This window comes from Nematostella vectensis, chromosome 8 (assembly GCF_932526225.1).
Source record: "Nematostella vectensis chromosome 8, jaNemVect1.1, whole genome shotgun sequence".
Taxonomy (NCBI): Eukaryota; Metazoa; Cnidaria; class Anthozoa; order Actiniaria; family Edwardsiidae; genus Nematostella; species Nematostella vectensis.
Genome location: NC_064041.1, coordinates 2,014,978 through 2,042,918, shown reverse-complemented (window position 1 = coordinate 2,042,918; position 27,941 = coordinate 2,014,978). Strand labels below are relative to the sequence as shown.

General features: G+C 42.7%; 1 protein-coding gene across 1 annotated transcript in view; it reads right to left on the bottom strand.

Moving 5' to 3' along the window:
- Positions 1–1,968: 1,968 nt before the first annotated feature.
- The window catches only part of LOC5501970 (laminin-like protein epi-1), a 35,652-nt gene continuing 9,679 nt past the window's right edge, over positions 1,969–27,941 (bottom strand). The window contains exons 7-28 of the mRNA XM_048730973.1: positions 27,295–27,510; positions 26,104–26,274; positions 24,756–25,013; positions 24,258–24,438; positions 23,864–24,013; positions 22,715–22,996; positions 21,851–22,199; positions 21,223–21,457; positions 20,440–20,836; positions 15,445–15,671; positions 13,812–13,992; positions 13,318–13,511; positions 12,863–12,956; positions 12,390–12,527; positions 11,805–12,064; positions 11,105–11,347; positions 10,355–10,750; positions 9,755–10,038; positions 9,184–9,325; positions 8,174–8,350; positions 7,575–7,719; positions 1,969–3,314 (exon numbers count right to left, since the gene is read on the bottom strand). Of these exons, the coding sequence (XP_048586930.1) occupies positions 3,172–3,314; positions 7,575–7,719; positions 8,174–8,350; positions 9,184–9,325; positions 9,755–10,038; positions 10,355–10,750; positions 11,105–11,347; positions 11,805–12,064; positions 12,390–12,527; positions 12,863–12,956; positions 13,318–13,511; positions 13,812–13,992; positions 15,445–15,671; positions 20,440–20,836; positions 21,223–21,457; positions 21,851–22,199; positions 22,715–22,996; positions 23,864–24,013; positions 24,258–24,438; positions 24,756–25,013; positions 26,104–26,274; positions 27,295–27,510 (4,863 nt within the window). The 3' untranslated portion in view covers positions 1,969–3,171. The remainder of the gene's footprint in view (positions 3,315–7,574; positions 7,720–8,173; positions 8,351–9,183; positions 9,326–9,754; positions 10,039–10,354; positions 10,751–11,104; positions 11,348–11,804; positions 12,065–12,389; positions 12,528–12,862; positions 12,957–13,317; positions 13,512–13,811; positions 13,993–15,444; positions 15,672–20,439; positions 20,837–21,222; positions 21,458–21,850; positions 22,200–22,714; positions 22,997–23,863; positions 24,014–24,257; positions 24,439–24,755; positions 25,014–26,103; positions 26,275–27,294; positions 27,511–27,941) is intronic.

Genomic DNA, 27,941 nt, shown 5'->3' with positions numbered 1-27,941 from the left:
CGAAGCATTTACGAGTTATTGTGGGGAGTCCGATGTCACTCCATCATTTTGGATCATTGGGTCGCTAATCCGTAAACTTTATGGTCTTTCTGTGCTTTTGCGAACACAGCAATCCTTGGGTCATCCTGTAAACTTCCGGTTTTCAACTTCCGGTTAAAGCTCAGAGTATTTTAAAAGAGCTCAGAGTATTTTAAAAATGGCTTTGGCATCGACCTGTGACCGCTACGGTCATTTGCACGTATAGCCGTAATATAGCTAGTATTTTTAGGAAAGTCTTCCATGTGGGTTGAGCGTACGCATGCGCCTTCGTCACCAACGTCAATCGATCTTCTACGGTTAAGTAAAAGTTGTTATTTTGCAAACAAAACAAGTAAAATGCTAGCAAAGCTTTTTTTTTAAATTCTCTTTCTTTTAGTATTTGCCGATTCGCGTCTCTTGGTTTACGCGTTGTTTATTTGAATTTGAGCTGTAAGAGCGACTTTTAAGTCCGAGAAACAAGGTAAAGGATCTGTTAGCTGGGTCTCTGGTCGCAGGGTAATAAGAAAAACGCCTCTGTTCGGAGGACAAAATAGAAGAGGATAGATTTCCACAAATTACTTTTTCACAATTCTTCCCAATCAACAAAACTAAATATCAAACAAAACTCGTACAAACATATGGCCCCAGCTTCTTCATCAAATAACGAGTTTGCGCTTTTCTAGAATGTTAATAGCATATAAAACACATTGTATGACAGTAGCCTGATCAATTATTGCGGGTATTTTATTTTGTTTCCGGAAAGAATATGCTGAAATTAGACATGCTAGCAAAAAGCTTTTCGATCATTATTACGATACCAATAGTAATAAAAATAATTTTAATTACTGGTCTGCTCAGTAATGGCACGTTAGTCTAGCGGTGCGAACACTGGTCTACCACCGCATCTTCCCTGGTTCGATTCCCACTGAGTGTGCTAGGGTGCTTTTTTTTTTTTACTTTTTATGATAATAATTAATTATACTGTTCTTGGTGTGTTATGACATCGAAAAGAAAAAATAAAGGTTATAAGGACATTTTTATGTACTCTCAGCGTATTGGATGTGTTTATGCTTTCTTCACATTCCTTTATTTCTTTTATGCACACAAGAACATAACTAGAAAAATACATTTGCATTCACGAGTTGGCTCAGAGATCCTTTGATTTTACTTCGACACGAGTTGACTCAATGAAAGGGATGATATGCATAGATTTTTTAGAAGAAAAAAATGCCCTTAGACCATCAGATTCAGGCAAGGTTTTGTGATAAGAGCACTTCGACAGTGAATATACAGGAAAAGTATCAAAAGTGGGTTCACACTGCAGCTTTGAATTTATAAAGGCAAATATGGAATTTGGGCTCCCTGTGGTTTCCCATAAAAATTATCTGTTAGAAATTCTACCATAACTTATTGAGGATTGTTTTTCTATCAACCAGAGTTTGCATTCACTGTTGTTAGCACCTAAGCTTGCAAAAAAAAAAAAAACATTTTTCTCAGGCAGGGAGGCAAAAATATTTTAGGTATATTTTGCATGATTTAGCAAAAGGACCTATTAAGCGTGATCTTTAAAAAACAAGGTTCTTATACGCCGTTGTTTACTATTTCCCATGTAACGCCGCCAAAGTATCCACACCGCCGTGTGGATAAACAATCAATATACATAATGGTGAGGGTATTTCCGAGAGACTTTGCATCATGACTTTTTTTTTGCTTTTGTCTTTCGGTGAGGCAATAAATATGATGGTTTCTTATATTTTTATCAAAAATACAGCTATTGGGTTGAGGGTCAAAGAGTCAATCTGACTGGATTACAGCTTAGGTCACGTGTATAGGTATGTGATAATTTATTTTGGGATATTTTTTATAATTTATTTTAGGATATTTTTCATTTGGGATATTTTTTATATTTTTGTATATTATATGATACAATCGAGTAAGACGCTTTCTCAGTCACAGCATATAAAACTTTATTATTTGCAACCTACAATATGTAGTTCATAAAATATTCTTAAGAATTAAAATAAGTTGTACTTGTTGTCACGTCAAAACTTACAATCATCCCTAAAAAGGTGAAGAAAAACCGCTGACCATTAAATCAGGCTTTGTTATGCTACATATCAGCGGTTTGCGTATATAGCGCATGTTCATACATGTCATAAATAATAGATCCTTTGCCACACTAAATATTTGTATTCTACTAAAATAGTTCTCTTACTTTGGAATACTAGTAAAACGTGATTTATCATGAAATTTATATCGGAACGAAAAGACATATCTGCTTGTCTGCAGCGAAAAGACAAATATACTATGGATTTGAATGTAAAAAAATCTCGTTTAGAATGGCAACAATCATTTTATAGAGAAAAAATATCAAACGTTTTGCTAGGATAACAATAAGGCCTTTGAATACTTCTTGGCAAGCATGCGAATACCTGACAAAATGCAAAACTAATTGTTTGGTTGATGGTTTTCTAGTTTGCTCCGTATTAGGAAATACATATTCAAGTTTTGGAATAATCAAAATAGGCTAAGGGATAAGTTAACGAGAAAGAAGAAAACCATCACATTTATCAGGGAATGTTCAGGAAAGTTTTATGAGCCATACATGTATGCATGCGAGTTCTTGCAATGTGCACAGGTAATCTCTAGAACTGCATGCACGCCTGAACTTTTCGGAAGTATCAAGGACCTTAGTTTAAGTGAAGCAAGTTTGCGCTTATCATAGAACTGAGCTTTATATCTGTTAACAGCTTCAGAAGGCTTTTTAAGTACAGTTGACGAGGCTACAATGTCTATAAAATATGTATAAAAATTGCCATGTCACTGACTCGCTTTGTTTACGAATCCGTCACGCAATCCCCGGAATTGGCCAATGACCAGCAAGCTGTGACTTGTCTGGGTGACATGAGGTCACACAATACCCAATACTTTGTGCCGTGTTTGCGTTAGTCTTTCGAGCCTCCATCCTAATGGTATGATGTGACGTAATTCTTTTCACTTCAAGCCAACTGACATTGACTTCACATTACCGAACTAATTATCTGTTCTCATCTGTGTTTAGATCACAAAGGGATCGGAAAACATCGGTCACGCTTTAAAACGTTTTTAGTTGATTGTCACGTAACCATGAATTCCAGTCCCGTGACGGTAACGCTATGTCGACCCACACGATTCGTATTTCTGTAGATCTTCGTCCAGCTGTTTTGTGAGTGTGTCTAGCTCGGACTCCAAAGTCGTCACTTCGCCTTGTAATATTGTCATTTCCTCTCGTTGTTGCGTGTAGTCTTCAAGTAAAACTGGAAAAATGGAATAAAATAGTGAGAGACGGCATCGACATCACGTGTCATTGCCATTAAATAACAATACCTCACTAACTATAACAAAATAGCATGAGTCTTATTGACTTTCTGAAGACAGTAAACCATGCGAAATGCTTCAGATACAGCACGGTGAAATTGCAAATTCTTGAGCAAAAAGTGAAGCCCGAACTTAAGAACATGGAGCTCTTTTGGTAATCATTGGCTTTCGTTTCGTTTTTAGTAGGTCACACATATCTTGCCCCAGTCTGTCTTCGGGGAAACACCTCTTCTCTGGCCATAAGGTAATACCACTCCCGTCTGGCCATAAGGTAATACCACTTCCCTCTGGTAATAAGGTAATACCACTCCCCTCTGGTCATAAGGTAATACCACTCCCGTCTGGTAATAAGGTAATACCACTCCCGTCTGGTAATAAGGTAATACCACTCCCGTCTGGTAATAAGGTAATACCACTCCCCTCTGGCCATAAGGTAATACCACTCCCCTCTGGTAATAAGGTAATACCACTCCCCTCTGGTAATAAGGTAATACCACTCCCCTCTGGTAATATGGTAATACCACTCCCGTCTGGTAATAAGATAATACCACTCCCCTCTGGTAATAAGGTAATACCACTCCCGTCTGGTAATAAGGTAATCCCACTCCCCTCTGGTAATAAGGTAATACCACTCCCGTCTGGTAATAAGGAAATACCACTCCCCTTTGGTAATAAGGTAATACCACTCCCGTCTGGCCGTAAGGTTATACCACTCCCCTTTGGTAATAAGGTAATACCACTCTCCTCTGGTAATAAGGTAATACCACTCCCCTCTGGTAATAAGGTAATACCACTCCCCTCTGGTAATAAGGTTATACCACTCCCCTCTGGTAATAAGGTAATACCACTCCCGTCTGGTAATAAGGTGATACCACTCCCGTCTGGTAATAAGGTAATACCACTCCCCTCTGGTAATAAGGTAATACCACTCCCGTCTGGTAATAAGATAATACCACTCCCGTCTGGTAATAAGGTGATACCACTCCCGTCTGGTAATAAGGTAATACCACTCCCGTCTGGTAATAAGGTGATACCACTCCCATCTGGTAATAAGGTAATACCACTCCCGTCTGGTAATAAGGTAATACAACTCCCGTCTGGTAATAAGGTAATACCACTCCCGTCTGGTAATAAGGTGATACCACTCCCGTCTGGTAATAAGGTGATACCACTCCCGTCTGGTAATAAGGTAATACCACTCCCGTCTGGCCATAAGGTAATACCACTCCCCTTTGGTAATAAGGTAATACCACTCCCGTCTGGCCATAAGGTAATACCACTCTTCTCTGGTAATAAGGTAATACCACTCCCCTCTGGTAATAAGGTAATACCACTCCCCTCTGGTAATATGGTAACACCACTCCCGTCTGGTAATAAGATAATACCACTCCCCTCTGGTAATAAGGTAATACCACTCCCGTCTGGTAATAAGGTAATACCACTCCCCTCTGGTAATAAGGTAATACCACTCCCGTCTGGTAATAAGGTAATACCACTCCCCTTTGGTAATAAGGTAATACCACTCCCGTCTGGCCGTAAGGTTATACCACTCCCCTCTGGTAATAAGGTAATACCACTCCCCTCTGGTAATAAGGTAATACCACTCCCCTCTGGTAATAAGGTTATACCACTCCCCTCTGGTAATAAGGTAATACCACTCCCGTCTGGTAATAAGGTGATACCACTCCCGTCTGGTAATAAGGTAATACCACTCCCCTCTGGTAATAAGGTAATACCACTCCCGTCTGGTAATAAGGTAATACCACTCCCGTCTGGTAATAAGGTGATACCACTCCCGTCTGGTAATAAGGTAATACCACTCCCGTCTGGTAATAAGGTAATACCACTCCCGTCTGGTAATAAGGTAATACCACTCCCTTCTGGCCATAAGGTAATACCACTCCTCTTTGGTAATAAGGTAATACCACTCCCGTCTGGTAATAAGGTTATACCACTCCCCTCTGGTAATAAGGTTATACCACTCCCCTCTGGTAATAAGGTAATACCACTCCCGTCTGGTAATAAGGTGATACCACTCCCGTCTGGTAATAAGGTAATACCACTCCCCTCTGGCCATAAGGTAATACCACTCCCCTCTGGTAATAAGGTAATACCACTCCCGTCTGGTAATAAGGTAATACCACTCCCGTCTGGTAATAAGGTAATACCACTCCCGTCTGGTAATAAGGTAACACCACTCCCCTCTGGTAATAAGGTAATACCACTCCCCTCTGGTAATAAGGTAACACCACTCCCGTCTGGTAATAAGGTAATACCACTCCCGTCTGGTAATAAGGTAATACCACTCCCGTCTGGTAATAAGGTAATACCACTCCCCTCTGGTAATAAGGTAATACCACTCCCCTCTGGCCATAAGGTAATACCACTCCCCTCTGGTAATAAGGTAATACCACTCCCCTCTGGTAATAAGGTAATACCACTCCCGTCTGGTAATAAGGTAATACCACTCCCGTCTGGTAATAAGGTAATACCACTCCCGTCTGGTAATAAGGTAATACCACTCCCGTCTGGTAATAAGGTGATACCACTCCCCTCTGGTAATAAGGTAATACCACTCCCCTCTGGTAATAAGGTAATACCACTCCCGTCTGGTAATAAGGTAATACCACTCCCGTCTGGTAATAAGGTAATACCACACCCCTCTGGCCGTAAGGTAATACCACACCCCTCTGGTAATAAGGTAATACCACTCCCGTCTGGTAATAAGGTAATACCACACCCCTCTGGTAATAAGGTAATACCACTCCCCTCTGGCCATAAGGTAATACCACTCCCCTCTGGCCGTAAGGTTATACCACACCCCTCTGGCCGTAAGGTTATACCACTCCCCTCTGGCCATAAGGTAATACCACTCCCCTCTGGCCATAAGGTTATACCACTCCCCTCTGGCCGTAAGGTAATACCACACCCCTCTGGCCGTAAGGTAATACCACACCCCTCTGGTAATAAGGTAATACCACTCCCGTCTGGTAATAAGGTAATACCACACCCCTCTGGTAATAAGGTAATACCACTCCCCTCTGGCCATAAGGTAATACCACTCCCCTCTGGCCATAAGGTAATACCACTCCCCTCTGGCCATAAGGTTATACCACTCCCCTCTGGCCGTAAGGTAATACCACACCCCTCTGGCCATAAGGTTATACCACTCCTCTCTGGCCATAAGGTTATACCACTCCCCTCTGGCCATAAGGTTATACCACGCCCCTCTGGCCGTAAGGTTATGTCACTCCCCTCTGGCCATAAGGTTATACCACACCTCTCTGGCCATAAGGTAATACCACTCCCCTCTGGCCATAAGGTTATACCACTCCCCTCTGGCCATAAGGTTATACCACTCCCCTCTGGCCGTAAGGTAATACCACACCCCTCTGGCCGTAAGGTAATACCACACCCCTCTGGTAATAAGGTAATACCACTCCCGTCTGGTAATAAGGTAATACCACACCCCTCTGGTAATAAGGTAATACCACTCCCCTCTGGCCATAAGGTAATACCACTCCCCTCTGGCCATAAGGTAATACCACTCCCCTCTGGCCATAAGGTTATACCACTCCCCTCTGGCCGTAAGGTAATACCACACCCCTCTGGCCGTAAGGTAATACCACACCCCTCTGGTAATAAGGTAATACCACTCCCGTCTGGTAATAAGGTAATACCACACCCCTCTGGTAATAAGGTAATACCAATCCCCTCTGGTAATAAGGTTATACCACACCCCTCTGGCCGTAAGGTAATACCACTCCCCTCTGGCCATAAGGTAATACCACTCCCCTCTGGCCGTAAGGTAATACCACTCCCCTCTGGCCATAAGGTTATACCACACCCCTCTGGCCATAAGGTAATACCACTCCCCTCTGGCCATAAGGTAATACCACTCCCCTCTGGCCATAAGGTTATACCACTCCCCTCTGGCCGTAAGGTAATACCACACCCCTCTGGCCATAAGGTTATACCACTCCTCTCTGGCCATAAGGTTATACCACTCCCCTCTGGCCATAAGGTTATACCACGCCCCTCTGGCCGTAAGGTTATGTCACTCCCCTCTGGCCATAAGGTTATACCACACCTCTCTGGCCATAAGGTAATACCACACCTCTCTGGCCATAACGTAGCTAATAAAAGCGGTGACTAGCTATAGAGGGTAAAAACCGATAGCCCTAGTGTCCAATCCTTACCTTCAGCCTCACGCACGTCCTTCAGCAGCTGTACAGAGTCATTGTGGGCGCTGGTGATCGCGGTGTAGTTCGCATGCGCAGTAGCATATAAGGTATCGATCTTAGCAGCCGCGGTGGGGAGGTCACGGGCGATAGATTCGTTCACCTGTGAACAGAAAAAATAGCTTGTAAAAAAGCTACCAACAACATAGATTGCTCATTTCGCTTGAGAATTGAATTTTGTTACCCGCGGGCCATGCTTAGAGTCAAAATTCTTTGAAGTTTTTAACTTATGAAGCAAATGACCATGGTGAGATCATTTATTTGAGAATCTTCAAGGCTGACTTCAGTGTAATGGAGGATTGATAAACAGCTCCGATAAAAAAAAAAAAACTTGTCCAGAGCCTCTTAAATAAAGCAACATTATCCACGCCTTTTAGTGGAAAATAAAAATAGAACCAACTGCTCTTTCAAGGTAACTGTCGAGACTAAATTCCTATTAAAACATTATAAGCATAAAATTTTGGAAAAAAACATATATATAAAAAATTGAAGCTATCGTGAAAACAAACAATTGTAATTTGGTCTATTTGTCTTTTAGCTTTATTGTTTATACATACCCTCTTTGCCTCAAGTGAAATGTTGTACGCATGCTCCGCAGTTTTTGCCGCTGTGAGTGCGCGGGACTTGGACTCGTTGTAACACTGCAGGCTCTGGTCAACAGTCGCGATGGTGTTGTTGATGAGATTCAGTGTCTCTTCGCCCATCGTCAGCGCTGACGAGAACTTGGCTTGGACCTGATCAGAGGAATGACTTTCGAGACATTCGCTACACAAGTATTATTCAAGGAGGGCTTAAGAAAAAATTAAAGCTATCATGATTCACGTTTATGCTTAGCTAAGGCTAGTTAAAAAGCAAAGCATACGAGAGGCCAAGTTTGGTCTAGTAGGAAGACTAAGTGATCTTTCTGGCTTTAGCAAAGCAGTGAAGCTTTCTTGCTCTAAACTCTTCCGCTTCTTAAGAGTTCTACCCTGTATGGGGCCAAGATGGTTGGGTTTACAATGTCTAGGATAAGTCTGGTACAGTGGAGCCCAAGTGAAGGAGGGGTGGGTCAATGCTTATGACCAGGGTAAGAAGAGGAACATCTAGGAGAAAAGGGTTGGTTTGCAATAACTATGACTAGGGTAAGGAGAGGAACATCTAGGAAAAAAGGGTTGGTTTGCAATAACTATGACAAGGGTAAGGAGAGGAACATCTAGGAATAAAAGGGTTGGGTTTGCAATAACTATGACTAGGGTAAGGAGAGGGACATCTAGGAAAAAAAGGGTTGGGTTTGCAATAACTATGACTAGGGTAAGGAGAGGAACATCTAGGAATAGAGAGTCAGGAGAGGTGTGTCTATGAGCAGGGTGACGACCGGGATATCTGGATAAAACAGGGTTGGATCAGGTGGTCGTAGGGGTAGAATAGAGTCATAAATATCTCGAGACTGCAGGTATCAATACAAAAGGCCCAAATAGTCTTGATCGTAAACCAGAAGAATAAATATAAAACATCAAAAACTGGTATTCGAAAATTTGGCGAGTCGAATGCCAGTTTTTGGTGTATTGGTACTACAGGAGGGACATACCGAGTCCGTGATGTTCTTAATCTCCGCTACTTTCTGGTCTGTTTCTTTCTGCAGGTTTTCTGTCTGGTCACGAGCTGTGCGAGCGCTATTGGTGTTGTTTTCGATGCTTTGAACTTCGCTCAAAGTCTTCTCAGCAGCGTTACTAAAACATTAATGCGACGGTTACAAAAACAGGGTGTGACATCTCAGAAATTTTACATATTGGAAAACAAGTAATGAGTTATGTTATGCCACGTCACATAAAGCAATGACAAGTGGCCCAAAACTGTTACAATCTTTAACACCATTCCCAAGATTATCTAATTGAACATTGCTCATTTCGTAAACAAGGACATATACATCTGGACTTAAATGCAATTAATAATTTAAGGTTATAGTTCTAGTTTTTCTAAGAAAAAAGCCTGCTTATTCAACTTTGAACGCTTTGAATTTGTGAAAACGAGAGAATGGTGTGTTTTTCAATTACCCTCTCCTGAAGGATAACTTTTGAGAGAATGGTGGTGCACTAAAATTCTGGCGGGCAGAAAAAAAAAACATGTGCGCATGCGCTGAATTGGTGTTGCGCACTCACATGGCTTCTTGGGACACAGCCTCGATTTCACGCGCTGTCTTTAGTCCCTCCGCGGCGCTCTCGTATGTCTGGTTAATCAGCGTGTTATTGACAGGCGTATTCTTTATCTGATTGGCTAGATTCTGTATGGTCTCCAAGGTTACGGGCATCTGCTTCTCACGGGTAGACTGGGCCAGTGTCTCTGAGTCACGTGTCATGTTTGTCACGCTCTCGATGGTCTTTATACCTTGCGTGACATTGTGTAAGGCTGTCGTGGCCTCGCTTAGAACTGCGGTAGCATTGGTCTTAAAAATAAATTTTTAAAATGTCAATAGATATGGAAGCGCCGGCTAGGCGGACCAAAGAACACATAGAGGCAGGGTATAGATGAGGGGATGAAAAAAGCAGGTCAAAGCTGGGAAGAACAGCAAAAGTTGCCCATAATCGCATAAGTTGTAAACTTGTGATAGATGGCCTTTGCTCCATCAGACGAATAAATTGATAATTATAATGCAATAAAAAAAAATTAAAAATAACAACAACAACAACAACAACGACAACAACAGCAACAACAACAACAATAATAATCCATTTTTGACGATCAGAGCGGACAATACTCACATTGAATTCTCCCGCAGCCCTCTGCGCATGCTCAGCGGCCGTCTTAGCCTCAGTGGCCTCGGTACGCGCAGTCTCGGCATTTTGAAGCGCTTGCTGAGCCTGCGTTCGCTTCTGGTAAGCGGTCTGATTGGCAAGACGCACGGTGATTTCAGCTGACGTCACTGTGGTACTCGCATTGTCCCCAGCAGCCTTTGCGGCCGCGGCGAGTGCTACAATCTCATTGCTAAGTTGTTGGATCTGCGACAGAAGCTCGCGGTTTTGGTGTAACCTGGCCTGGAATTCGGACCCTAGCCGCGACTCCACTTCACCACGTTGCCTGGCAACCTCGTCCAGTCTTGTCATGGCGTCTGCGATTTGCTGTGCAGCGGTTGCTGCAGTGGCGTTGGCAAGTTGGATCTGATAGGATACGATGATTATCATCGTAAATAAAACCAATCCCTGCCGAGCTGCTAATATTTTAAATATGCAGGTGCGTCGATGAGTTGTTTTAAATGCTGTTACTAAGTGTTACTGATAAATGGTTGCTTGATTTTTTCATCATAATAGGTTGTTGAAAAAGCATCGAAAAGCCCGGATACAAACGGCCAAGCAAGTTTTTGAGGAAAACATATATCTTGACACGTGAAGTGCTTATCACATCGACCACACGATCATCTATGTATAAAAATCACGGGCATGTAAGCTTGTGGATCACGTGCTTATGGCATGGCTCTCAAGTGCCTGTCACATGGCGATCACGTGCTACCTTACCGTGTTGTAGCTATTGAGGATGCTTGCATACGAGGCATGCCCAGACGAATTGTGTGCTAGGGCCTGGGTCTTGAGCTTTGTCGCCATGGCATTCAGCGATATCCAATCAGCAAAGACCTGTAGCGTGACATTGACTGAGCCGTTGAAGGCGTAGACACTTGTGTCCAGGTACTGCGCGGTTTCGGCGAGTGCGCGTCGGCTGTTGTTGAGTCGTGTCTGTAGGTCTGTGATGGTGGAGCGAATCTAAGCGATAAAAAGCGACGTTAAAAAAGGGACGTACGATCACAATCTAATAATAAGTCTATCAAGTATATCACGAGACAAGAGGCGCTCGCACATACAGAGTAGTACTATCAGGTAACTTAAGGGGGTTTTTCAACAAAGTCGTCTGCGTTCTGTTTGTCGTTTTATGCTACACAATACAGGACTTCAATTGACGTTAATCTTTGAACAAGTACAGCAGATTGAATCTGACAGGGACCTCACACAAATGGAACGGCGAGGGCAATATTTCTCAATCGTTTTTTTTCCATTTAATTCAAAAAGTCTAATTTACTAATGTAAAATCTTCATATCCGAATGTAACTACGTTAAGTAAACTTTCCAACGTCTTCGTTCAGAAAGATCGTAAAGCTGTTGACGTTCGAGTCACAAAATATAGAGTCCACACCGTGAAACAGTGGCTATCCGTAACACTTACGCCGTCTATAAGGTCCTCGTACTGCTTTGTGTTATACTGAGCCCCTTTAAACACCACTTCGGCCTCCTCCAGGTCTTTGTTCAGTTCCTGTAGCGTACTGTTGATCTTCTCCACCGACAGGCCGCCGAACGAGTCCAGCATGAAGGACACGTTCCTGTCAAGGGCTACCACGCGCACTTTCTCCACCTGGATGTGCCCATACCAGTTCCGGTAGCAGTCCTCGGTGCAAGGGTAGCAGACCTTGGGGTCCGTGGGGTCAGCTGGGAGAGGAAGGGAACAGATGTAGGGGTGAGCGGGTGAGCTTTTGGGTGAGGCTTAAATATAGATGTAAGCTAACAGACGCACATCACCATCACCATTACCATCATCACCATCATCATAATCATCATCATCATAATCATCATCATCATCACAACCTTCATCATCATCATCATCACAACCTTTATCATCATCATCATCATCATCATCATCATCATCATCATCATCATCATAATCATCATCATCATCATCACAACCTTCATCATCATCATCATCATCATCATCACCAACAACTCTATCACCATCATCACGTCCTCAAGGACTCACCGACAGCTTGCCAGGCGCACGAGTCGCACGTCCTGCCCCCATAGTACCCCCCACCGGAGCTGATGTTGCACTTGCACTGTCCGGTCACGACATCGCACGTGGTGTTCGGCTGAGTGTAGTTCTCGGAGCAGTTGCATGCTGCAATGAAACGAAAATCATTAATGGATAATCAGTACATATAGTAGTTATGTAGTTAAATATTAGCATATTCATTGAATGCTAGTAAGCCAGCTTTGCTTGTAGTGCATTTAGTGGTGTTTTTCGACCAATGGCGTCGGTATGCCAGCGAATGTTGCGTGACACAATCCTTGAAAATACCTATCAAATAGAATAATAAAATAAAATCCGTGATGCACAGCGTGACAACAACTTTGATCATGTGATAGGCGTGACACGCTGACGCGTGTATAAATTATGCAAGATTGCGTGACACATCCATAATAGCGTGACGGATATTGCATTGCGTGACTTACCTATACAGCTTTTGCCCACGTCGTAGAAGTTAGGCATGCACTGGTCGCACTTGTCACCTTTCACGTTAGTGTTGCACGTGCAGTTGCCAAAAACCTATGGAAAACATTATTTTAATTATTATTTATTTTTTCTTCGCGTTTTTCCTATTATATTTGTACCCCTAGCTGTGTTTGCTATTATTTATATAATAACATATTTCACTGTTAAGTAGAAGCCATGAACTTTTACAAATATCAAGTTATTTTACATGATAAGAGAGCACACGGGGCTAGCCATCTCGTATCAGCCTTTTATGTTCGTTCAACACAGAGTATTATTTTATGTTATTTTATAAAATTATGTATAATACAGTGTGGCGAAATAAAACTTGCATTGCCAGCAGTACTCCTTCCAACCCCCCATACCTCATTGTAGATTTACAATTTATATTATAATGCTATTGATGAATACTCACGGCGTCGCACTGCGTATCGTTGGATCCCTGTGGATGGCAGCCGCACGCCGTACACCCTTTCCCGCTTGTGTAGTTAAACGCGTCTTTCACGCACCGTTCACACGACAGGCCCGTGACGAGCGGATGGCAGTCACACTGTCCCGTCACATTATTACACACGCCATGTTTAGAGCCCAGATCGGTACAGTTACAAGCTGGAATGGAACGACGCATGCGTCAGAGGATAACCGCTGTAAACACGCAATGTTTTTATACTAGTCAAAAATATATGCGTCCAAAAGTAATGCGAATATTGATAAATCCCAGCGGTAACACATTCACAGCGCATTTCTAGAGGTTTCAATCTGGGTTTCCTGTGGTTGGTGGTCGTGAAAGGCTACACTGAGACAAAGTGTCTAGAATGATATCGCATCGTTCACCACAGGGAACCCAAAGCCACAGGGTACCCAAATATAATGCCATAGACTAGGCAGACAAAACATAACCGTCTTTACCTTGGCACGTCTTCGCTGTAGCGTTGCCATGGAAACCCGAGACGCACCACTGGCAGTTGAACCCGGAAGTGTTGTATAGGCACTTAAGGCACTCGCCAGTCGTTGTGTTACAGTTGCCTGTCACGCCAGGGTCCACGTTACCGTTACAGTTGCACTTCCGGCATTGGCCGTTGACAGGGTCCTATGGAAGATGAACAGAGACAAGTTATTTAAACGCAACAGATACCACAAAGATAAACAGAGACAAGTTATTTAAACGACGTTATTTAAACAGATACCACAAAGATGAACAGAGACAAGTTATTTAAATGCAACAGATACCACAAAGATGAACAGAGACAAGTTATTTAAACGCAACAGATACCACAAAGATGAACAGAGACAAGTTATTTAAACGCAACAGATACCACAAAGATGAACAGAGACGTTATTTAAACGCAACAGATACCACAAAGATGAACAGAGACAAGTTATTTAAACGCAACAGATACCACAAAGATGAACAGAGACAAGTTATTTAAACGCAACAGATACCACAAAGATGAACAGAGACAAGTTATTTAAACGCAACAGATACCACAAAGATGAACAGAGACAAGTTATTTAAACGCAACAGATACCACAAAGATGAACAGAGACAAGTTATTTAAACGCAACAGATACCACAAAGATGAACAGAGACAAGTTATTTAAACGCAACAGATACCACAAAGATAAACAGAGACAAGTTATTTAAACGCAACAGATACCACAAAGATGAACAGAGACAAGTTATTTAAACGCAACAGATACCACAAAGATGAACAGAGACAAGTTATTTAAACGCAACAGATACCACAAAGATGAACAGAGACAAGTTATTTAAACGCAACAGATACCACAAAGATGAACAGAGACAAGTTATTTAAACGCAACAGATACCACAAAGATGAACAGAGACAAGTTATTTAAACGCAACAGATACCACAAAGATGAACAGAGACAAGTTATTTAAACGCAACAGATACCACAAAGATGAACAGAGACAAGTTATTTAAACGCAACAGATACCACAAAGATATGCTGAAGACCATATATGTATATGCAGGCGTCAGCGTTTAGCGTTTTTTCGTTAATAGGTCAGAATGCTGGATCCTAGCCTTCCTCGCAGGCGTTTTTAGGCAGGTCGCTCACAGGTTGCCTGGATTCTGGGCCCGCGCTTGAACTCTCTTCGGGAATCGAATAACTAACACAGTAGTAAGGGGAACAGGCACTTCACCACCCAGGTGGTCATGGTGTGGTGATGTTGTTAGACTGCTTACCGTAGGGGTACCATAGTACCCGTCCTGGCAGGCACTTCACCACCCAGGTGATCATGGTGTGGTGATGTTGTTAGACTGTTTACCGTAGGGGTACCATAGTACCCGTCCTGGCAGGCACTTAACCACCCAGGTGATCATGGTGTGGTGATGTGGTTAGACTGTTTACAGTAGGGGTACCATAGTACCCGTCCTGGCAGGCACTTAACCACCCAGGTGATCATGGTGTGGTGATGTGGTTAGACTGTTTACCGTAGGGGTACCATAGTACCCGTCCTGGCAGGCACTTAACCACCCAGGTGATCATGGTGTGGTGATGTGGTTAGACTGCTTACCGTAGGGGTACCATAGTAACCATCCTGGCATCTCTCGCACTGCCGCCCCGCGTGGCTCTCGCTGCAGTTGGTACAGGTCGGTAGCCCATCGGACCCCAGCACGCACGAGCGAGCGAACGAGTTGGCGGAGAAGGGACCACCCTGGCAGGGGCACTCTCGGCAGTCGGTGGATGTTCCATTGGTGGCGTCGCCATAGAGACCGACTGCGCACTTCTCACAATGGTCACCTGACAATTAAATCACAGGTTAAACACTGGTTATATAATAAAAAATATTACACTTTTATCTTTACACAAACAAAATATATATACAACAAAATATACAAACATAATATTCTACTGAATAGACTCTTGGCAAAAGAGCCATTCTCTTATTGCAATTCTACGCTTATAATCGTTGAAAAAATAATGGAAGCATCTTCAGAAATGCTTATCCAAAAAACATACAAATAAATAAGCATATTCAATTTTGCGATATTAAAAATCGCAAACGTTTTAGGGCCAGGCCTTAATTTCGTAATATGTCACAAATATATTTATCAAATATGACAAAAATGGCTAGCGAAAATTGAAAGTTATAAGACTGTGGCCTGTTGTAAACTAATAAGACTGTGGCCTACCAACCTGTGGTAAACTAATAATACTGTGGCCTACAAACCTATAGTAAACTAATAAGACTGTGGCCTACCAACCTGTGGTAAACTAATAAGACCGTGGCCTACCAACCTGTGGTAAACTAATAAGACCGTGTCCTACCAACCTGTGGTAAACTAATAAGACCGTGGCCTACCAACCTGTGGTAAACTAATAAGACAGTGGCCTACCAACCTGTGGTAAACTAATAAGACTTTGGCCTACCAACGTGTGGTAAACTAATAAGACTGTGTCCTACCAACCTGTGGTAAACTAATAAGACTTTGACCTTCCAACCTGTGGTAAACTAATAAGACTTTGGCCTACCAACGTGTGGTAAACTAATAAGACTGTGGCCTTCCAACCTGTGGTAAACTAATAATACTTTGACCTTCCAACCTGTGGTAAACTAATAAGACTTTGGCCTACCAACCTGTGGTAAACTAATAAGATTGTGTCCTACCAACCTGTGGTAAACTAATAAGACTTTGACCTACCAACCTGTGGTAAACTAATAAGACCGTGGCCTACCAACCAACTAATAAGACTTTGACCTACCAACCTGTGGTAAACTAATAAGATTGTGTCCTACCAACCTGTGGTAAACTAATAAGATTGTGTCCTACCAACCTGTGGTAAACTAATAAGACTTTGACCTACCAACCTGTGGTAAACTAATAAGACTTTGGCCTACCAACCTGTGGTAAACTAATAAGATTGTGTCCTACCAACCTGTGGTAAACTAATAAGACTGTGGCCTACCAACCTGTGGTAAACTAATAAGACTTTGACCTACCAACCTGTGGTAAACTAATAAGACTGTGTCCTACCAACCTGTGGTAAACTAATAAGATTGTGTCCTACCAACCTGTGGTAAACTAATAAGACTTTGACCTACCAACCTGTGGTAAACTAATAAGATTGTGTCCTACCAACCTGTGGTAAACTAATAAGACTTTGACCTACCAACCTGTGGTAAACTAATAAGACTTTGACCTTCCAACCTGTGCTAAACTAATAATACTGTGGCCTACAAACCTATGGTTAACTAATAAGACTGTGGCCTACCAACCTGTGGTAAACTAATAAGACCGTGACCTACCAACCTGTGGTAAACTAATAAGATTGTGTCCTACCAACCTGTGGTAAACTAATAAGACTGTGGCCTACCAACCTGTGGTAAACTAATAAGATTGTGTCCTACCAATCTATGGTAAACTAATAAGACTGTGTCCTACCAACCTGTGGTAAACTAATAAGACTGTGGCCTATCAACCTGTGGTAAACTAATAAGATTGTGTCCTACCAATCTATGGTAAACTAATAAGACTGTGTCCTACCAACCTGTGGTAAACTAATAAGACTTTGACCTACCAACCTGTGGTAAACTAATAAGACTTTGACCTACCAACCTGTGGTAAACTAATACGACTTTGACCTTCCAACCTGTGGTAAACTAATAATACTGTGGCCTACAAACCTATGGTAAACTAATAAGACTTTGGCCTACCAACCCGTGGTAAACTAATAAGACTGTGTCCTACCAACCTGTGGTAAACTAATAAGATTGTGTCCTACCAACCTGTGGTAAACTAATAAGACTTTGACCTTCCAACCTGTGGTAAACTAATAAGACCGTGGCCTACCAACCTGTGGTAAACTAATAAGACTGTGTCCTACCAACCTGTGGTAAACTAATAAGACCGTGTCCTACCAACGTGTGGTAAACTAATAAGATTGTGTCCTACCAACCTGTGGTAAACTAATAAGACTTTGGCCTACCAACCTGTGGTAAACTAATAAGACTTTGACCTACCAACCTGTGGTAAACTAATAAGATTGTGTGCTACCAACCTGTGGTAAACTAATAAGACCGTGGCCTACCAACTTGTGGTTAACTAATAAGACCGTGTCCTACCAACCAACTAATAAGACTGTAACCTACCAAAGTGCGGTAAAGTAATTAAGACAGTGGCCTACCAACCTGTGGTAAACTAATAAGACCGTGGCCTACCAACCTGTGGAAAACTAATAAGACTGTAACCTACCAACCTGTGGTAAACTAATAAGACTGTGTACTACCAACCAACTAATAAGACTGTAACCTACCAAAGTGCGGTAAAGTAATTAAGACAGTGTCCTACCAACCTGTGGTTAACTAATAAGACCGTGGCTTACCAACTTGTGGTTAACTAATAAGACTGGGGCCTACCAACCTGTGGTAAACTAATAAGACCGTGGCCTACCAACCTGTGGTAAACTAATAAGACCGTGGCCTACCGACCTGTGGTAAACTAATAAGATTGTGTCCAAACAACATGTGGTAAACTAATAAGATTGTGTCCTACCAACCTGTGGTAAACTAATAAGACTGTGTCCTACCAACCTGTGGTAAACTAATAAGACCGTGGCCTACCAACCTGTGATTAACTAATAAGACTGTGTACTACCAACCAACTAATAAGACTGTAACCTACCAAAGTGCGGTAAAGTAATTAAGACAGTGGCCTACCAACCTGTGATTAACTAATAAGACCGTGTACTACCAACCAACTAATAAGACTGTAACCTACCAAAGTGCGGTAAAGTAATTAAGACAGTGGCCTACCAACCTGTGGTAAACTAATAAGAAAGTGGCCTACCAACCTGTGGTAAACTAATAAGAAAGTGGCCTACCAACTTGTGGTAAACTAATAAGAAAGTGGCCTACCAACCTGTGGTAAACTAATAAGACTGTAACCTACCAACCTGTGGTAAACTAATAAGAAAGTGGCCTACCAACCTGTGGTAAACTAATAAGAAAGTGGCCTACCAACCTGTGGTAAACTAATAAGACTGTGTCCTACCAACCTGTGGTTAACTAATAAGACCGTGTACTACCAACCAACTAATAAGACTGTAACCTACCAAAGTGCGGTAAAGTAATTAAGACAGTGTCCTACCAACCTGTGGTAAACTAATAAGACCGTGGCCTACCAACCTGTGGTAAACTAATAAGACTGTGGCCTACCAACCTGTGGTAAACTAATAAGACTGTGGCCTACCAACCTGTGGTAAACTAATAAGACTGTGGCCTACCAACCTGTGATTAACTAATAAGACCGTGGCCTACCAACCTATGGTAAACTAATAAGAAAGTGGCCTTCCAACCTGTGGTAAACTAATAAGACTGTGGCCTACCAACCTGTGGTAAACTAATAAGACTGTGGCCTACCAACCTGTGGTAAACTAATAAGACAGTGGCCTACCAACCTGTGGTAAACTAATAAGAGTGTGGCCTACTAACCTATGGTAAACTAATAAGACTTTGACCTTCCAACCTGTGGTAAACTAATAAGACTGTGGCCTACCAACCTGTGGTAAACTAATAAGACTGTAACCTACCAAAGTGCGGTAAAGTAATTAAGACAGTGGCCTACCAACCTGTGGTAAACTAATAAGACTGTGTCCTACCAACCTGTGGTAAACTAATAAGATTGTGGCCTACTAACCAACTAATAAGACTGTAACCTACCAAAGTGCGGTAAAGTAATGAAGACTGTGGCCTACCAACCTGTGGTAAACTAATAAGACTGTGGCCTACCAACCTGTGGTAAACTATTGAGAAAGTGGCCTACCAACCTGTGGTAAACTAATAAGACCGTGGCCTACCAACCTGTGGTAAACTAATAAGACCGTGGCCTACCAACCTGTGGTAAACTAATAAGACCGTGGCCTACCAACCTGTGGTAAACTAATAAGACCGTGTCCTACCAACCTGTGGTAAACTAATAAGACAGTGGCCTACCAACCAACTAATAAGACTGTAACCTACCAAAGTGCGGTAAAGTAATAAAGACAGTGGCCTACCAACCTGTGGTAAACTAATAAGAATGTGGCCTACCAACCTGTGGTAAACTAATAAGACCGTGGCCTACCAACCTGTGGTAAACTAATAAGACCGTGGCCTACCAACCTGTGGTAAACTAATAAGACCGTGGCCTACCAACCTATGGTAAACTAATAAGACTGTGGCCTACCAACCTATGGTAAACTAATAAGACTGTGGCCTACCAACCTGTGGTAAACTAATAAGACCGTGGCCTACCAACCTGTGGTAAACTAATAAGACAGTGGCCTACCAACCTGTGGTAAACTAATAAGACTTTGGCCTACCAACGTGTGGTAAACTAATAAGACTGTGTCCTACCAACCTGTGGTAAACTAATAAGACCGTGTCCTACCAACCTGTGGTAAACTAATAAGACCGTGGCCTACCAACCTGTGGTAAACTAATAAGACTGTGGCCTACCAACCTGTGGTAAACTAATAAGACCGTGGCCTACCAACCTGTGGTAAACTAATAAGACCGTGGCCTACCAACCTGTGGTGTTGTGCTGACAGTCGATGCACACACCAGACTCGGGGTCACATGTGTCTGTGTGGTTATTACAGCTGCACGGGACGCAAGGGGTGTATGCGCCCCCATTGGGCGTGGCACGGGTGTACCCGGGGGCACACCTCTCGCAGAACTGCCCCACGTACTGTATGGGACACTGGCAAGTCTCCACGTTAAACACGGTGTCTCCTATCGAGCTCTTATTGGCTATAGTCATGGTGATGTCCATCAGGCGAGTTTTAAGGGAGGGGTCAGTAAGGTTGGTCCATCTTCCTCTGATCCACAGGTATTCCAAGCTGCTGAGGACGCGAACGAGCTCTTTGTCAGTCGCGACTCGGCCAGAGGTGTTGCCAATTCTCCAGTTAGACTCCAGGAACACAACCTGTGAAAAAAAGTTTATATTTGCGACTTTCTCACCCTCTTCTCACCATCTTGGATTTATGGCCGCGCGCGAGCTGGATGCGAGAGCAAAAGGCAAAAGCTCCAGCTCGCGCGCGGCCATAAATCCAAGATGGCGCCCAAAACACGGGAAAGCAGGGTTTTCGTCGCGGAAACACCAACAAACGCCTACTTGTAGGCTATAACTATATTTAACTAGAGGATTTATCACCAAATGGGAAATTACACGTGAAACGTTACTTTTGGTAAAAACTATAAAAAGTTAGTTAATGATAGAAGCAAAGAATACGTGAAAACGACGTTTATTTTCGTGATCAAGGCTTTATATTGCTACCCGAGTACTGGTTAATATCACCATAATAAACTTACCTTATAAGTGGTAAACGTTAACCCAGGGGGGGTGGGAAGGGAAGTCACCAGCTCGCTGTTGAAGTACCGCCCCTTGATGATGACGTCACCTCTCGTGGAGGATGACGGGATCGTAGTGTTGTCTTGTTGCAGTGAGAAGGTCATGGCATGCGTGTAAGCATATCGACCGCGGGTCAGGTATTTTGTGGGCGCAGAAAAGTAGAAGTCGCGAGCCGAACTTGCTTCAATGTGAAACCTTGAGAAAAAAGTGTTAATACTTTTGAAGTAATAAATTTTGAGATTCCAGAGAGAAATCATTCCCGTTCCCCCATGGAAATATTTTTCCCATATTCTGATGGTAAAGAACTAAAAGCAATTCAAGAAAAGCGAGCTTCATGTGAAATCAATATCGTATTGATAGAGCAATTTCAAATAAAATGTAGTGTGACATCCCTAAGTATTGAAACCATATGACAACATTTTTGCTAGCAAAAGGCGTATCTATATAGATCTATTTACAGTATTTATCAAGAAGGTCGACTTTTCTAAGTAATAATACACCTTTCGCTAAAAAAAATAAAATTCAAATGAAATTTCAGCCAAAAAGCCATTTGCTTCAAAGCAGTGTGATATTATTTGATATACATACCTTAAGCCTCCTGGGAGATTTGAGATCGAAGATCGAAGATTACTGGCCAACTGTCCATTCGGATAGCGTCCGGTCCATCCGTCCAAATCGGTCGGGTCAGCAGTCAGAAGAAAATCGGAGATCAATTGCCCACGTGTGTAACCGCTAGCCATAGAACAATTAGTGGAGAATCCGGAACAATGGCAACGCAAGCAACCGTCCGGATGTCCGGCCCTAAGTCCATACGATCCATCCGGACAACTATCACATAACCGGCCAATGGCATTAGAGCGACACGTGCAGTTACCGTTCAGCTTGTTGCAGACTGGATTGAGGCTACCGTTTAAGTCACACTGGCAGCCGGTACAGCCTGGGGATAAGAGTATGGTGGTCACTGTCTTCCGTGTACTTCTTATATTAAATACATCACCATCGTAAACACTTCCACCAGCACAATAACAATTGTCATCATCATCCCCGTCGTCAACAACAATATTAAAGCCGCATTGTCCGACGGGCAGATGGGAACCTTAACCGTTACGAGACTAAAGAATCAAGAGTCCGCGCTATTCCGCTCTCATCCGCTCTCAATTATCAATCACATCCTCTAAAGAAACTTCCAATAGTTCCACTGCTTTAACAATTTTGAAATGCTTTTAGCGTTTTCCGTTAAAAAACATCGGCGATTGTCACGTAATCGACCGGAAGTAAACTGGTGACAATCGAAATACCGAAATACCAACATAGCACCCTTCTGCGCTTGCATCTCCGCGCTTATTTCCACACAATAAGTGAGCATTTTATGAGGCAGTTTCCTTATCCGTCTCTCCTTACGTGGCTTGTCAAAATAAGTTTTATCCTGAATAATTTTCACCCCACACCTACCTTCAGTGGTGAGATTATAAAAGGCGTCACTACACTCCGTACACTTGGCTCCGCCCACACCATCCTTGCACGAGCACACCCCGGTGTCATTATCACACTGAAGGTCACGCGAGTACAACTCGTTACACCCGCACGGCTGACAACCAACACCACTTGTGAAGTTGAAGTAATGGTCAAGGCAGCGCGAGCACTGGCGTTCGGTGATTGACGGGTGACACTCGCACTTTCCGGTGTCCGGATGACAGGAGCTGCGCTTGGATCCGGTCATGTTACATGCGCACGCTGGAAAAAAAAGATATAGCAGAAAATGATTAAAAAAAAGATATAGCAGAAAATGATTAAAAAAAAAAGATATAGCAGAAAATGATTAAAAAAAAGATATAGCAGAAAATGATTTAAAAAAAGATATAGCAGAAAATGATTTTTTAGCTTGTGTATACCATATAGTAAGGACAGAAATCACACAGAACCACTTCTGCGTGAGCGACTAACTTTCTGTGCTTGTGGGTGGTCGTCGCTTCCTGACACAAATTTTGGATGAAAAGTGACAACGCGAGGATTCGCTTAAGCCTGGTGCACGCTAGGACATAACGACATAGGCGCGCACACACTGTTTAGCCCAACATAATGACATGGACATAATGACATAAAAAACATGTTTTTTTCTCTTTTGTCGTTATGTCCATGTCGTCATGTCTGGCTTATGTCAAAATGTCAAACCATTCACTGGAACCCTACTGAATGAATAACCCTTCAGTGGTTCCGTGTGAAAAAGCAACAAGATGTAATAGTTATCCAGGCTATGGTTTTAACATCGACTGAGATGTCATCTACTTGAAACCATCTCGCTGTCAGGACACTTTTGTCACCCAGTAAATGTTGCCGTCACTATTACAGTACAGATTAGCCCAATAGGGCCGTATGGTATATGTACATTCATCTTCATCTATGAACATAATTATCTAACAATGATAATACATTTCTAACATTGAACCATAAAAAAATTGTGTGCAAATTTAAAGAACATATAGCGAAAAAAAAAATTATCAGCCTAAAGTCTTCAACCAAAGGTGAAGGAGAATTTTTTTCGACTATTGCGTAAATATGCGCAAAAAATAAATAATTAAAACAAGGAAAAGCCTTACGCACCTTTGCACCCAAGACCGGAAGTGAAGTCATAGTAATCAGGTCTGCACTCGTCACATTTCCGACCAATCACATGAGGCCTGCAGCTACACTGCCCTCCACACTGGTCACACACAGATGGCGTGACGGCACCTGTTGCGTTACACTCGCATGCTGAAACGTAATGAACATCGAACGTCAGGGTAAGTGTGAATGGCGTGACACCGTTACATTATTACGTCAAAATTGTGCTTGACATGTCGTGACGAGTTTTTGCTTAAATGCCGAGAGAAAATGGAGACATGTTCTTAGTATGATACTGTTGTGTGACAGCTGCGTGACGTATCTAATGCAATGAAACTGGGCTGTCACGCTGTGACATGTTTTTTATGGCTTGTACGACAACGTCGCTACTCACCCTGCCCTTTCTGGTAAAGGTCGCCATAGAAACCGGCCAACACTTGGCAACCGATCTCTTTGTGTCCGGTCCAGTTTCTATAGTCCGGAACAAGTCCGTGATAGTAGGACATATTTTGCTGTAGTGCGGGGCTTGCGCGGGTGTACTCCGCGTATCGGGTGATGGACGGAAAGATAACAACCTGATAGCATGGAATATATTAGAGATCTTAGCGACCATGACACCAATCGGGGACCTTAGAAACCATGACACAAATAAGAGGGAGGAAAAGACGAAGGGCTGACTTCGAAGGACTAAGGCACGCAACGACAGCGAAACTATAAACTCTGTTTTCACAGAGGCGTAAAATATTCCAACCTTGTGTTGATTGATTTACCTCATATTGTCACAGTTTTAAACACATTCATCATTTTCACACATCGTCTATTATAACATATTTGCCATCCCCTATCTTTTCCTTACACATGACCCTTTTCTCCATAATAACCTGTGACTTACCGAGTCCAGGGCGAGTTTAGCAGTAGCTTTGTTTGCGCCAGTAGAACCAGGCGACAGGACAACCTCTACTGCATACACCCCTTCTCTCAGACACGCCCCTCTGTCGAACACGGCAGCCTCCGCACCAGATGGCAAGTTTGATAGAAGAGTGGTAGGGGTATTATTGGTAACCATGGTGACGCCGCCATCACAGGAGAAACTGCTAAACAGCGAGCGAAGGCTCAGGGTCATCTTGATCAATTGCCAATTCGTTTTTGTCTGCGACGAAAATTATTCAATATTTCAAAGTCCGAAATACGGTAACAGTTGCAAAATGTAACAGTAAACAATAAAATGCGCCCTTAAATGTTTTCCCATAAGCTGTTAGGTTGCTTGCTTGCGCAAACATGGAAATTGCGCTTCATATTACTGATATGATGAAAGAGAAGGACGGCGTGTATGTGTAGAGGGGAGCAACCCCCAGAATACCCCGCAAAGAGTTCACAATGGGCATTCCCAGAAATAAGAGACAACATGGCCGCCACGCATGCGTAATAGTACACATAAAATGTCAAAATGGCTGCCATTTATTATAAAGAAATGTGGGGAGACATCACAATTTATCAAATTTTCTCGTTTCAGAGATTTTGGGATTTGGGATTTTGGAGATTTTGATGTAGTTATGCCTAGTTCAGGAACCATTATTGTTGTCTTTAAGATACAGACTGGTGCAAGGAAAACGGTGCGCTCTACAAGAACAACTTCTCTCCGTTCGTCCGTTCTCCATTTTGTTTTTAAACGGCCCCACGGCTTTCTGGGATAGACACAGGGGAACCATAAAGCCTTTCTTAAACACATTTTTTTTATTTGCGCATATAATGTTTTCCAACCTCAGCAAGACTGCCGCACTTCCATGATCATTGGACGTAACAAATCAGAGATGCCTCTTGCACGTTTAAATACCGCTTATACTACTTTTATTAGGAATTTTAGTCAACCTGATTAAAAACTTTTAGTGTAACAACAAAAGGGAAGCCCTTGTGCTGGCCGGAATCACGTTTTTATTTGTGATACCGCTGTTATTCCTCGCGGGCCTAGCAAAATGTGAGCACAGAGAAACCGCTGGCTAATGTCCCTTATTTCTGGAAATTGAATACACGCCTCGATTTATGTAGAGTAAATACAAGGAATATGCAAATACGAAGACGGATATTCTGAAGTTTAGCGGTAGCTATATGCACATTTTCGAATAAAGTGATTGTTTATCTGGTATCTAGTGCGATGTCGCAGTATCTATGTTGTAGATTCGTTATTTATTTGGTCTCTAAGGGCAATATCATAGTGTCTATGTTGTTAAGTGGTTGTTTACCTGATATCTAAGCGCGACATCGTAGAAGCTTGTCTTTGGTAGTGAGACTGTCAGGGCCACACGGCTCGGCTCCGTCACATTGTTGCCTTCCACAAGCTCGACGGCAACAAACAAGCGGTTGTTCCCACTGCTGTCAGGCGACATGGAATGCCTTATGATCTGGTCCTGAGCCTATACACAGATAACAATAGATGCATTAGTCATCTGTGTGTTAAAGCTCCCTTTTTTGGAAAAGCTTTTGCCGTATTTCGATTGACTTTGGTGACGTTTTCTCACAAAACGTGCCTTCCAATACACACTTTTTTATACAGTAAGAACGTCTAATTTTCAGTTGAGGCTGGGTCTTTTTATTTTTGGAACATTTTAAGGCTGGATGTGTTCTTAACGATGTTCTTAAATTTTAGTGTATATAAGAATATAATACCCAATGAATTATTAGAAAAAGGATTACACTAATGATCAATAGCCATAATAAAGGTTGTTACTATGAGCTTAATTTGATTTTGCATTTTAGAACGCATCAGGACTAAAAGAAATTTTTTTCTGCTATCTGAGCCTCGGCATCTTCTTAGCATGTTCTAAAAATTTTGTTAAATCTCAGGCTGGACGTTCTTAAAAAAAGGTTCTTCTTCAAAAAAAGGGTGTACTCGAGGAAAATGGTTAAAGCTCTGACTGACTGGGTGTAACCATGTGAGTGAGGAAAGCTCTGACTGACTGGGTGTTACCATGTGAGTGAGGAAAGCTCTGACTGACTGGGTGTTACCATGTGAGTGAGGAAATTTGAAGGGAAATAACTGCAAGGCTCCCCTGGTAGCAGAGGCCTTTTTCTCTGTATAACCCAGCGGAATACAGCGAACAGTGCCCTCTGCTGGCAGGGAACTGCAAGGCAGACTGATTTCTAAAGTCCCCCATGTCTGGGGATCTTGCACAAACCAAATTTTCCATCCCACCCTTCAGAAATGGAATGGTCAGCTTCTTCGCGTAAATGCCATGTGTGCAAGGCGGGGGCGGCTCAGTGACAAAGGGGTAATTTTTGTTTGTTACATATGGCTTTCTGTAAGCTTAAAGGGGGGGGGGGGGGGGGGATAAACTCCCTTAACTGCCCCCCACATAGATCCGCTACTGGGAGGGGTAGAAGCAATTTCTAAGAGCCTATGATCTATAATTTCTAAAATAGGTAGGTTAACTTACAGGAGCGATAACGCCTTTCTCTGCTTCAAACACCAACTCCTCTACACTTGCTTTGTAAAATCCCCTTTCAATGACGTCACACTTCAAACCAGAAAAGTGAGGCCGACAGTGGCAAGCTCCACCGTCGGAACACGTGACATTGATTGAGCCCGCGGGGTCACAATTACATGCACTGCAGCCAGCGGTGTTGCCTGCGTTCAGGCTGTAGAAGCCGTCCTAAGAAATGCATGAAAGAGATTTTGATTTATTACAACAGAAGATCGAAGGACGTCCCAAAATGTGTAAACAGTAGAAGTATTGTACTAGGACTTTTTAGTCCCCTTTTAATGAAAAGTGCTCCCCCCCAAAATTCAAGCGTGTCCAGTGCCTTCTTCAAGGAGATGGATCCCCTGTTTGTCATCTAGTGTGTGTGTATATCCACAATGGTGGATTTTCGTTGAGTAAACGTAACGTGCGTTACCCACCGAAAAAGCCTGCATAACACATCCCCTTAAAGCACGGGCTATAGGATAATTTGACTCCGAAATGAAGTCTAATGTCTTGTTAGTGTTGAACAAAGCACGTATTCCTACTTTGACTGGATGTATTTGCCTTGGTTTTGCTCCTGCAGCGAGCTCTGTCCCTACGCGCTTGCGACCTTTCAAACG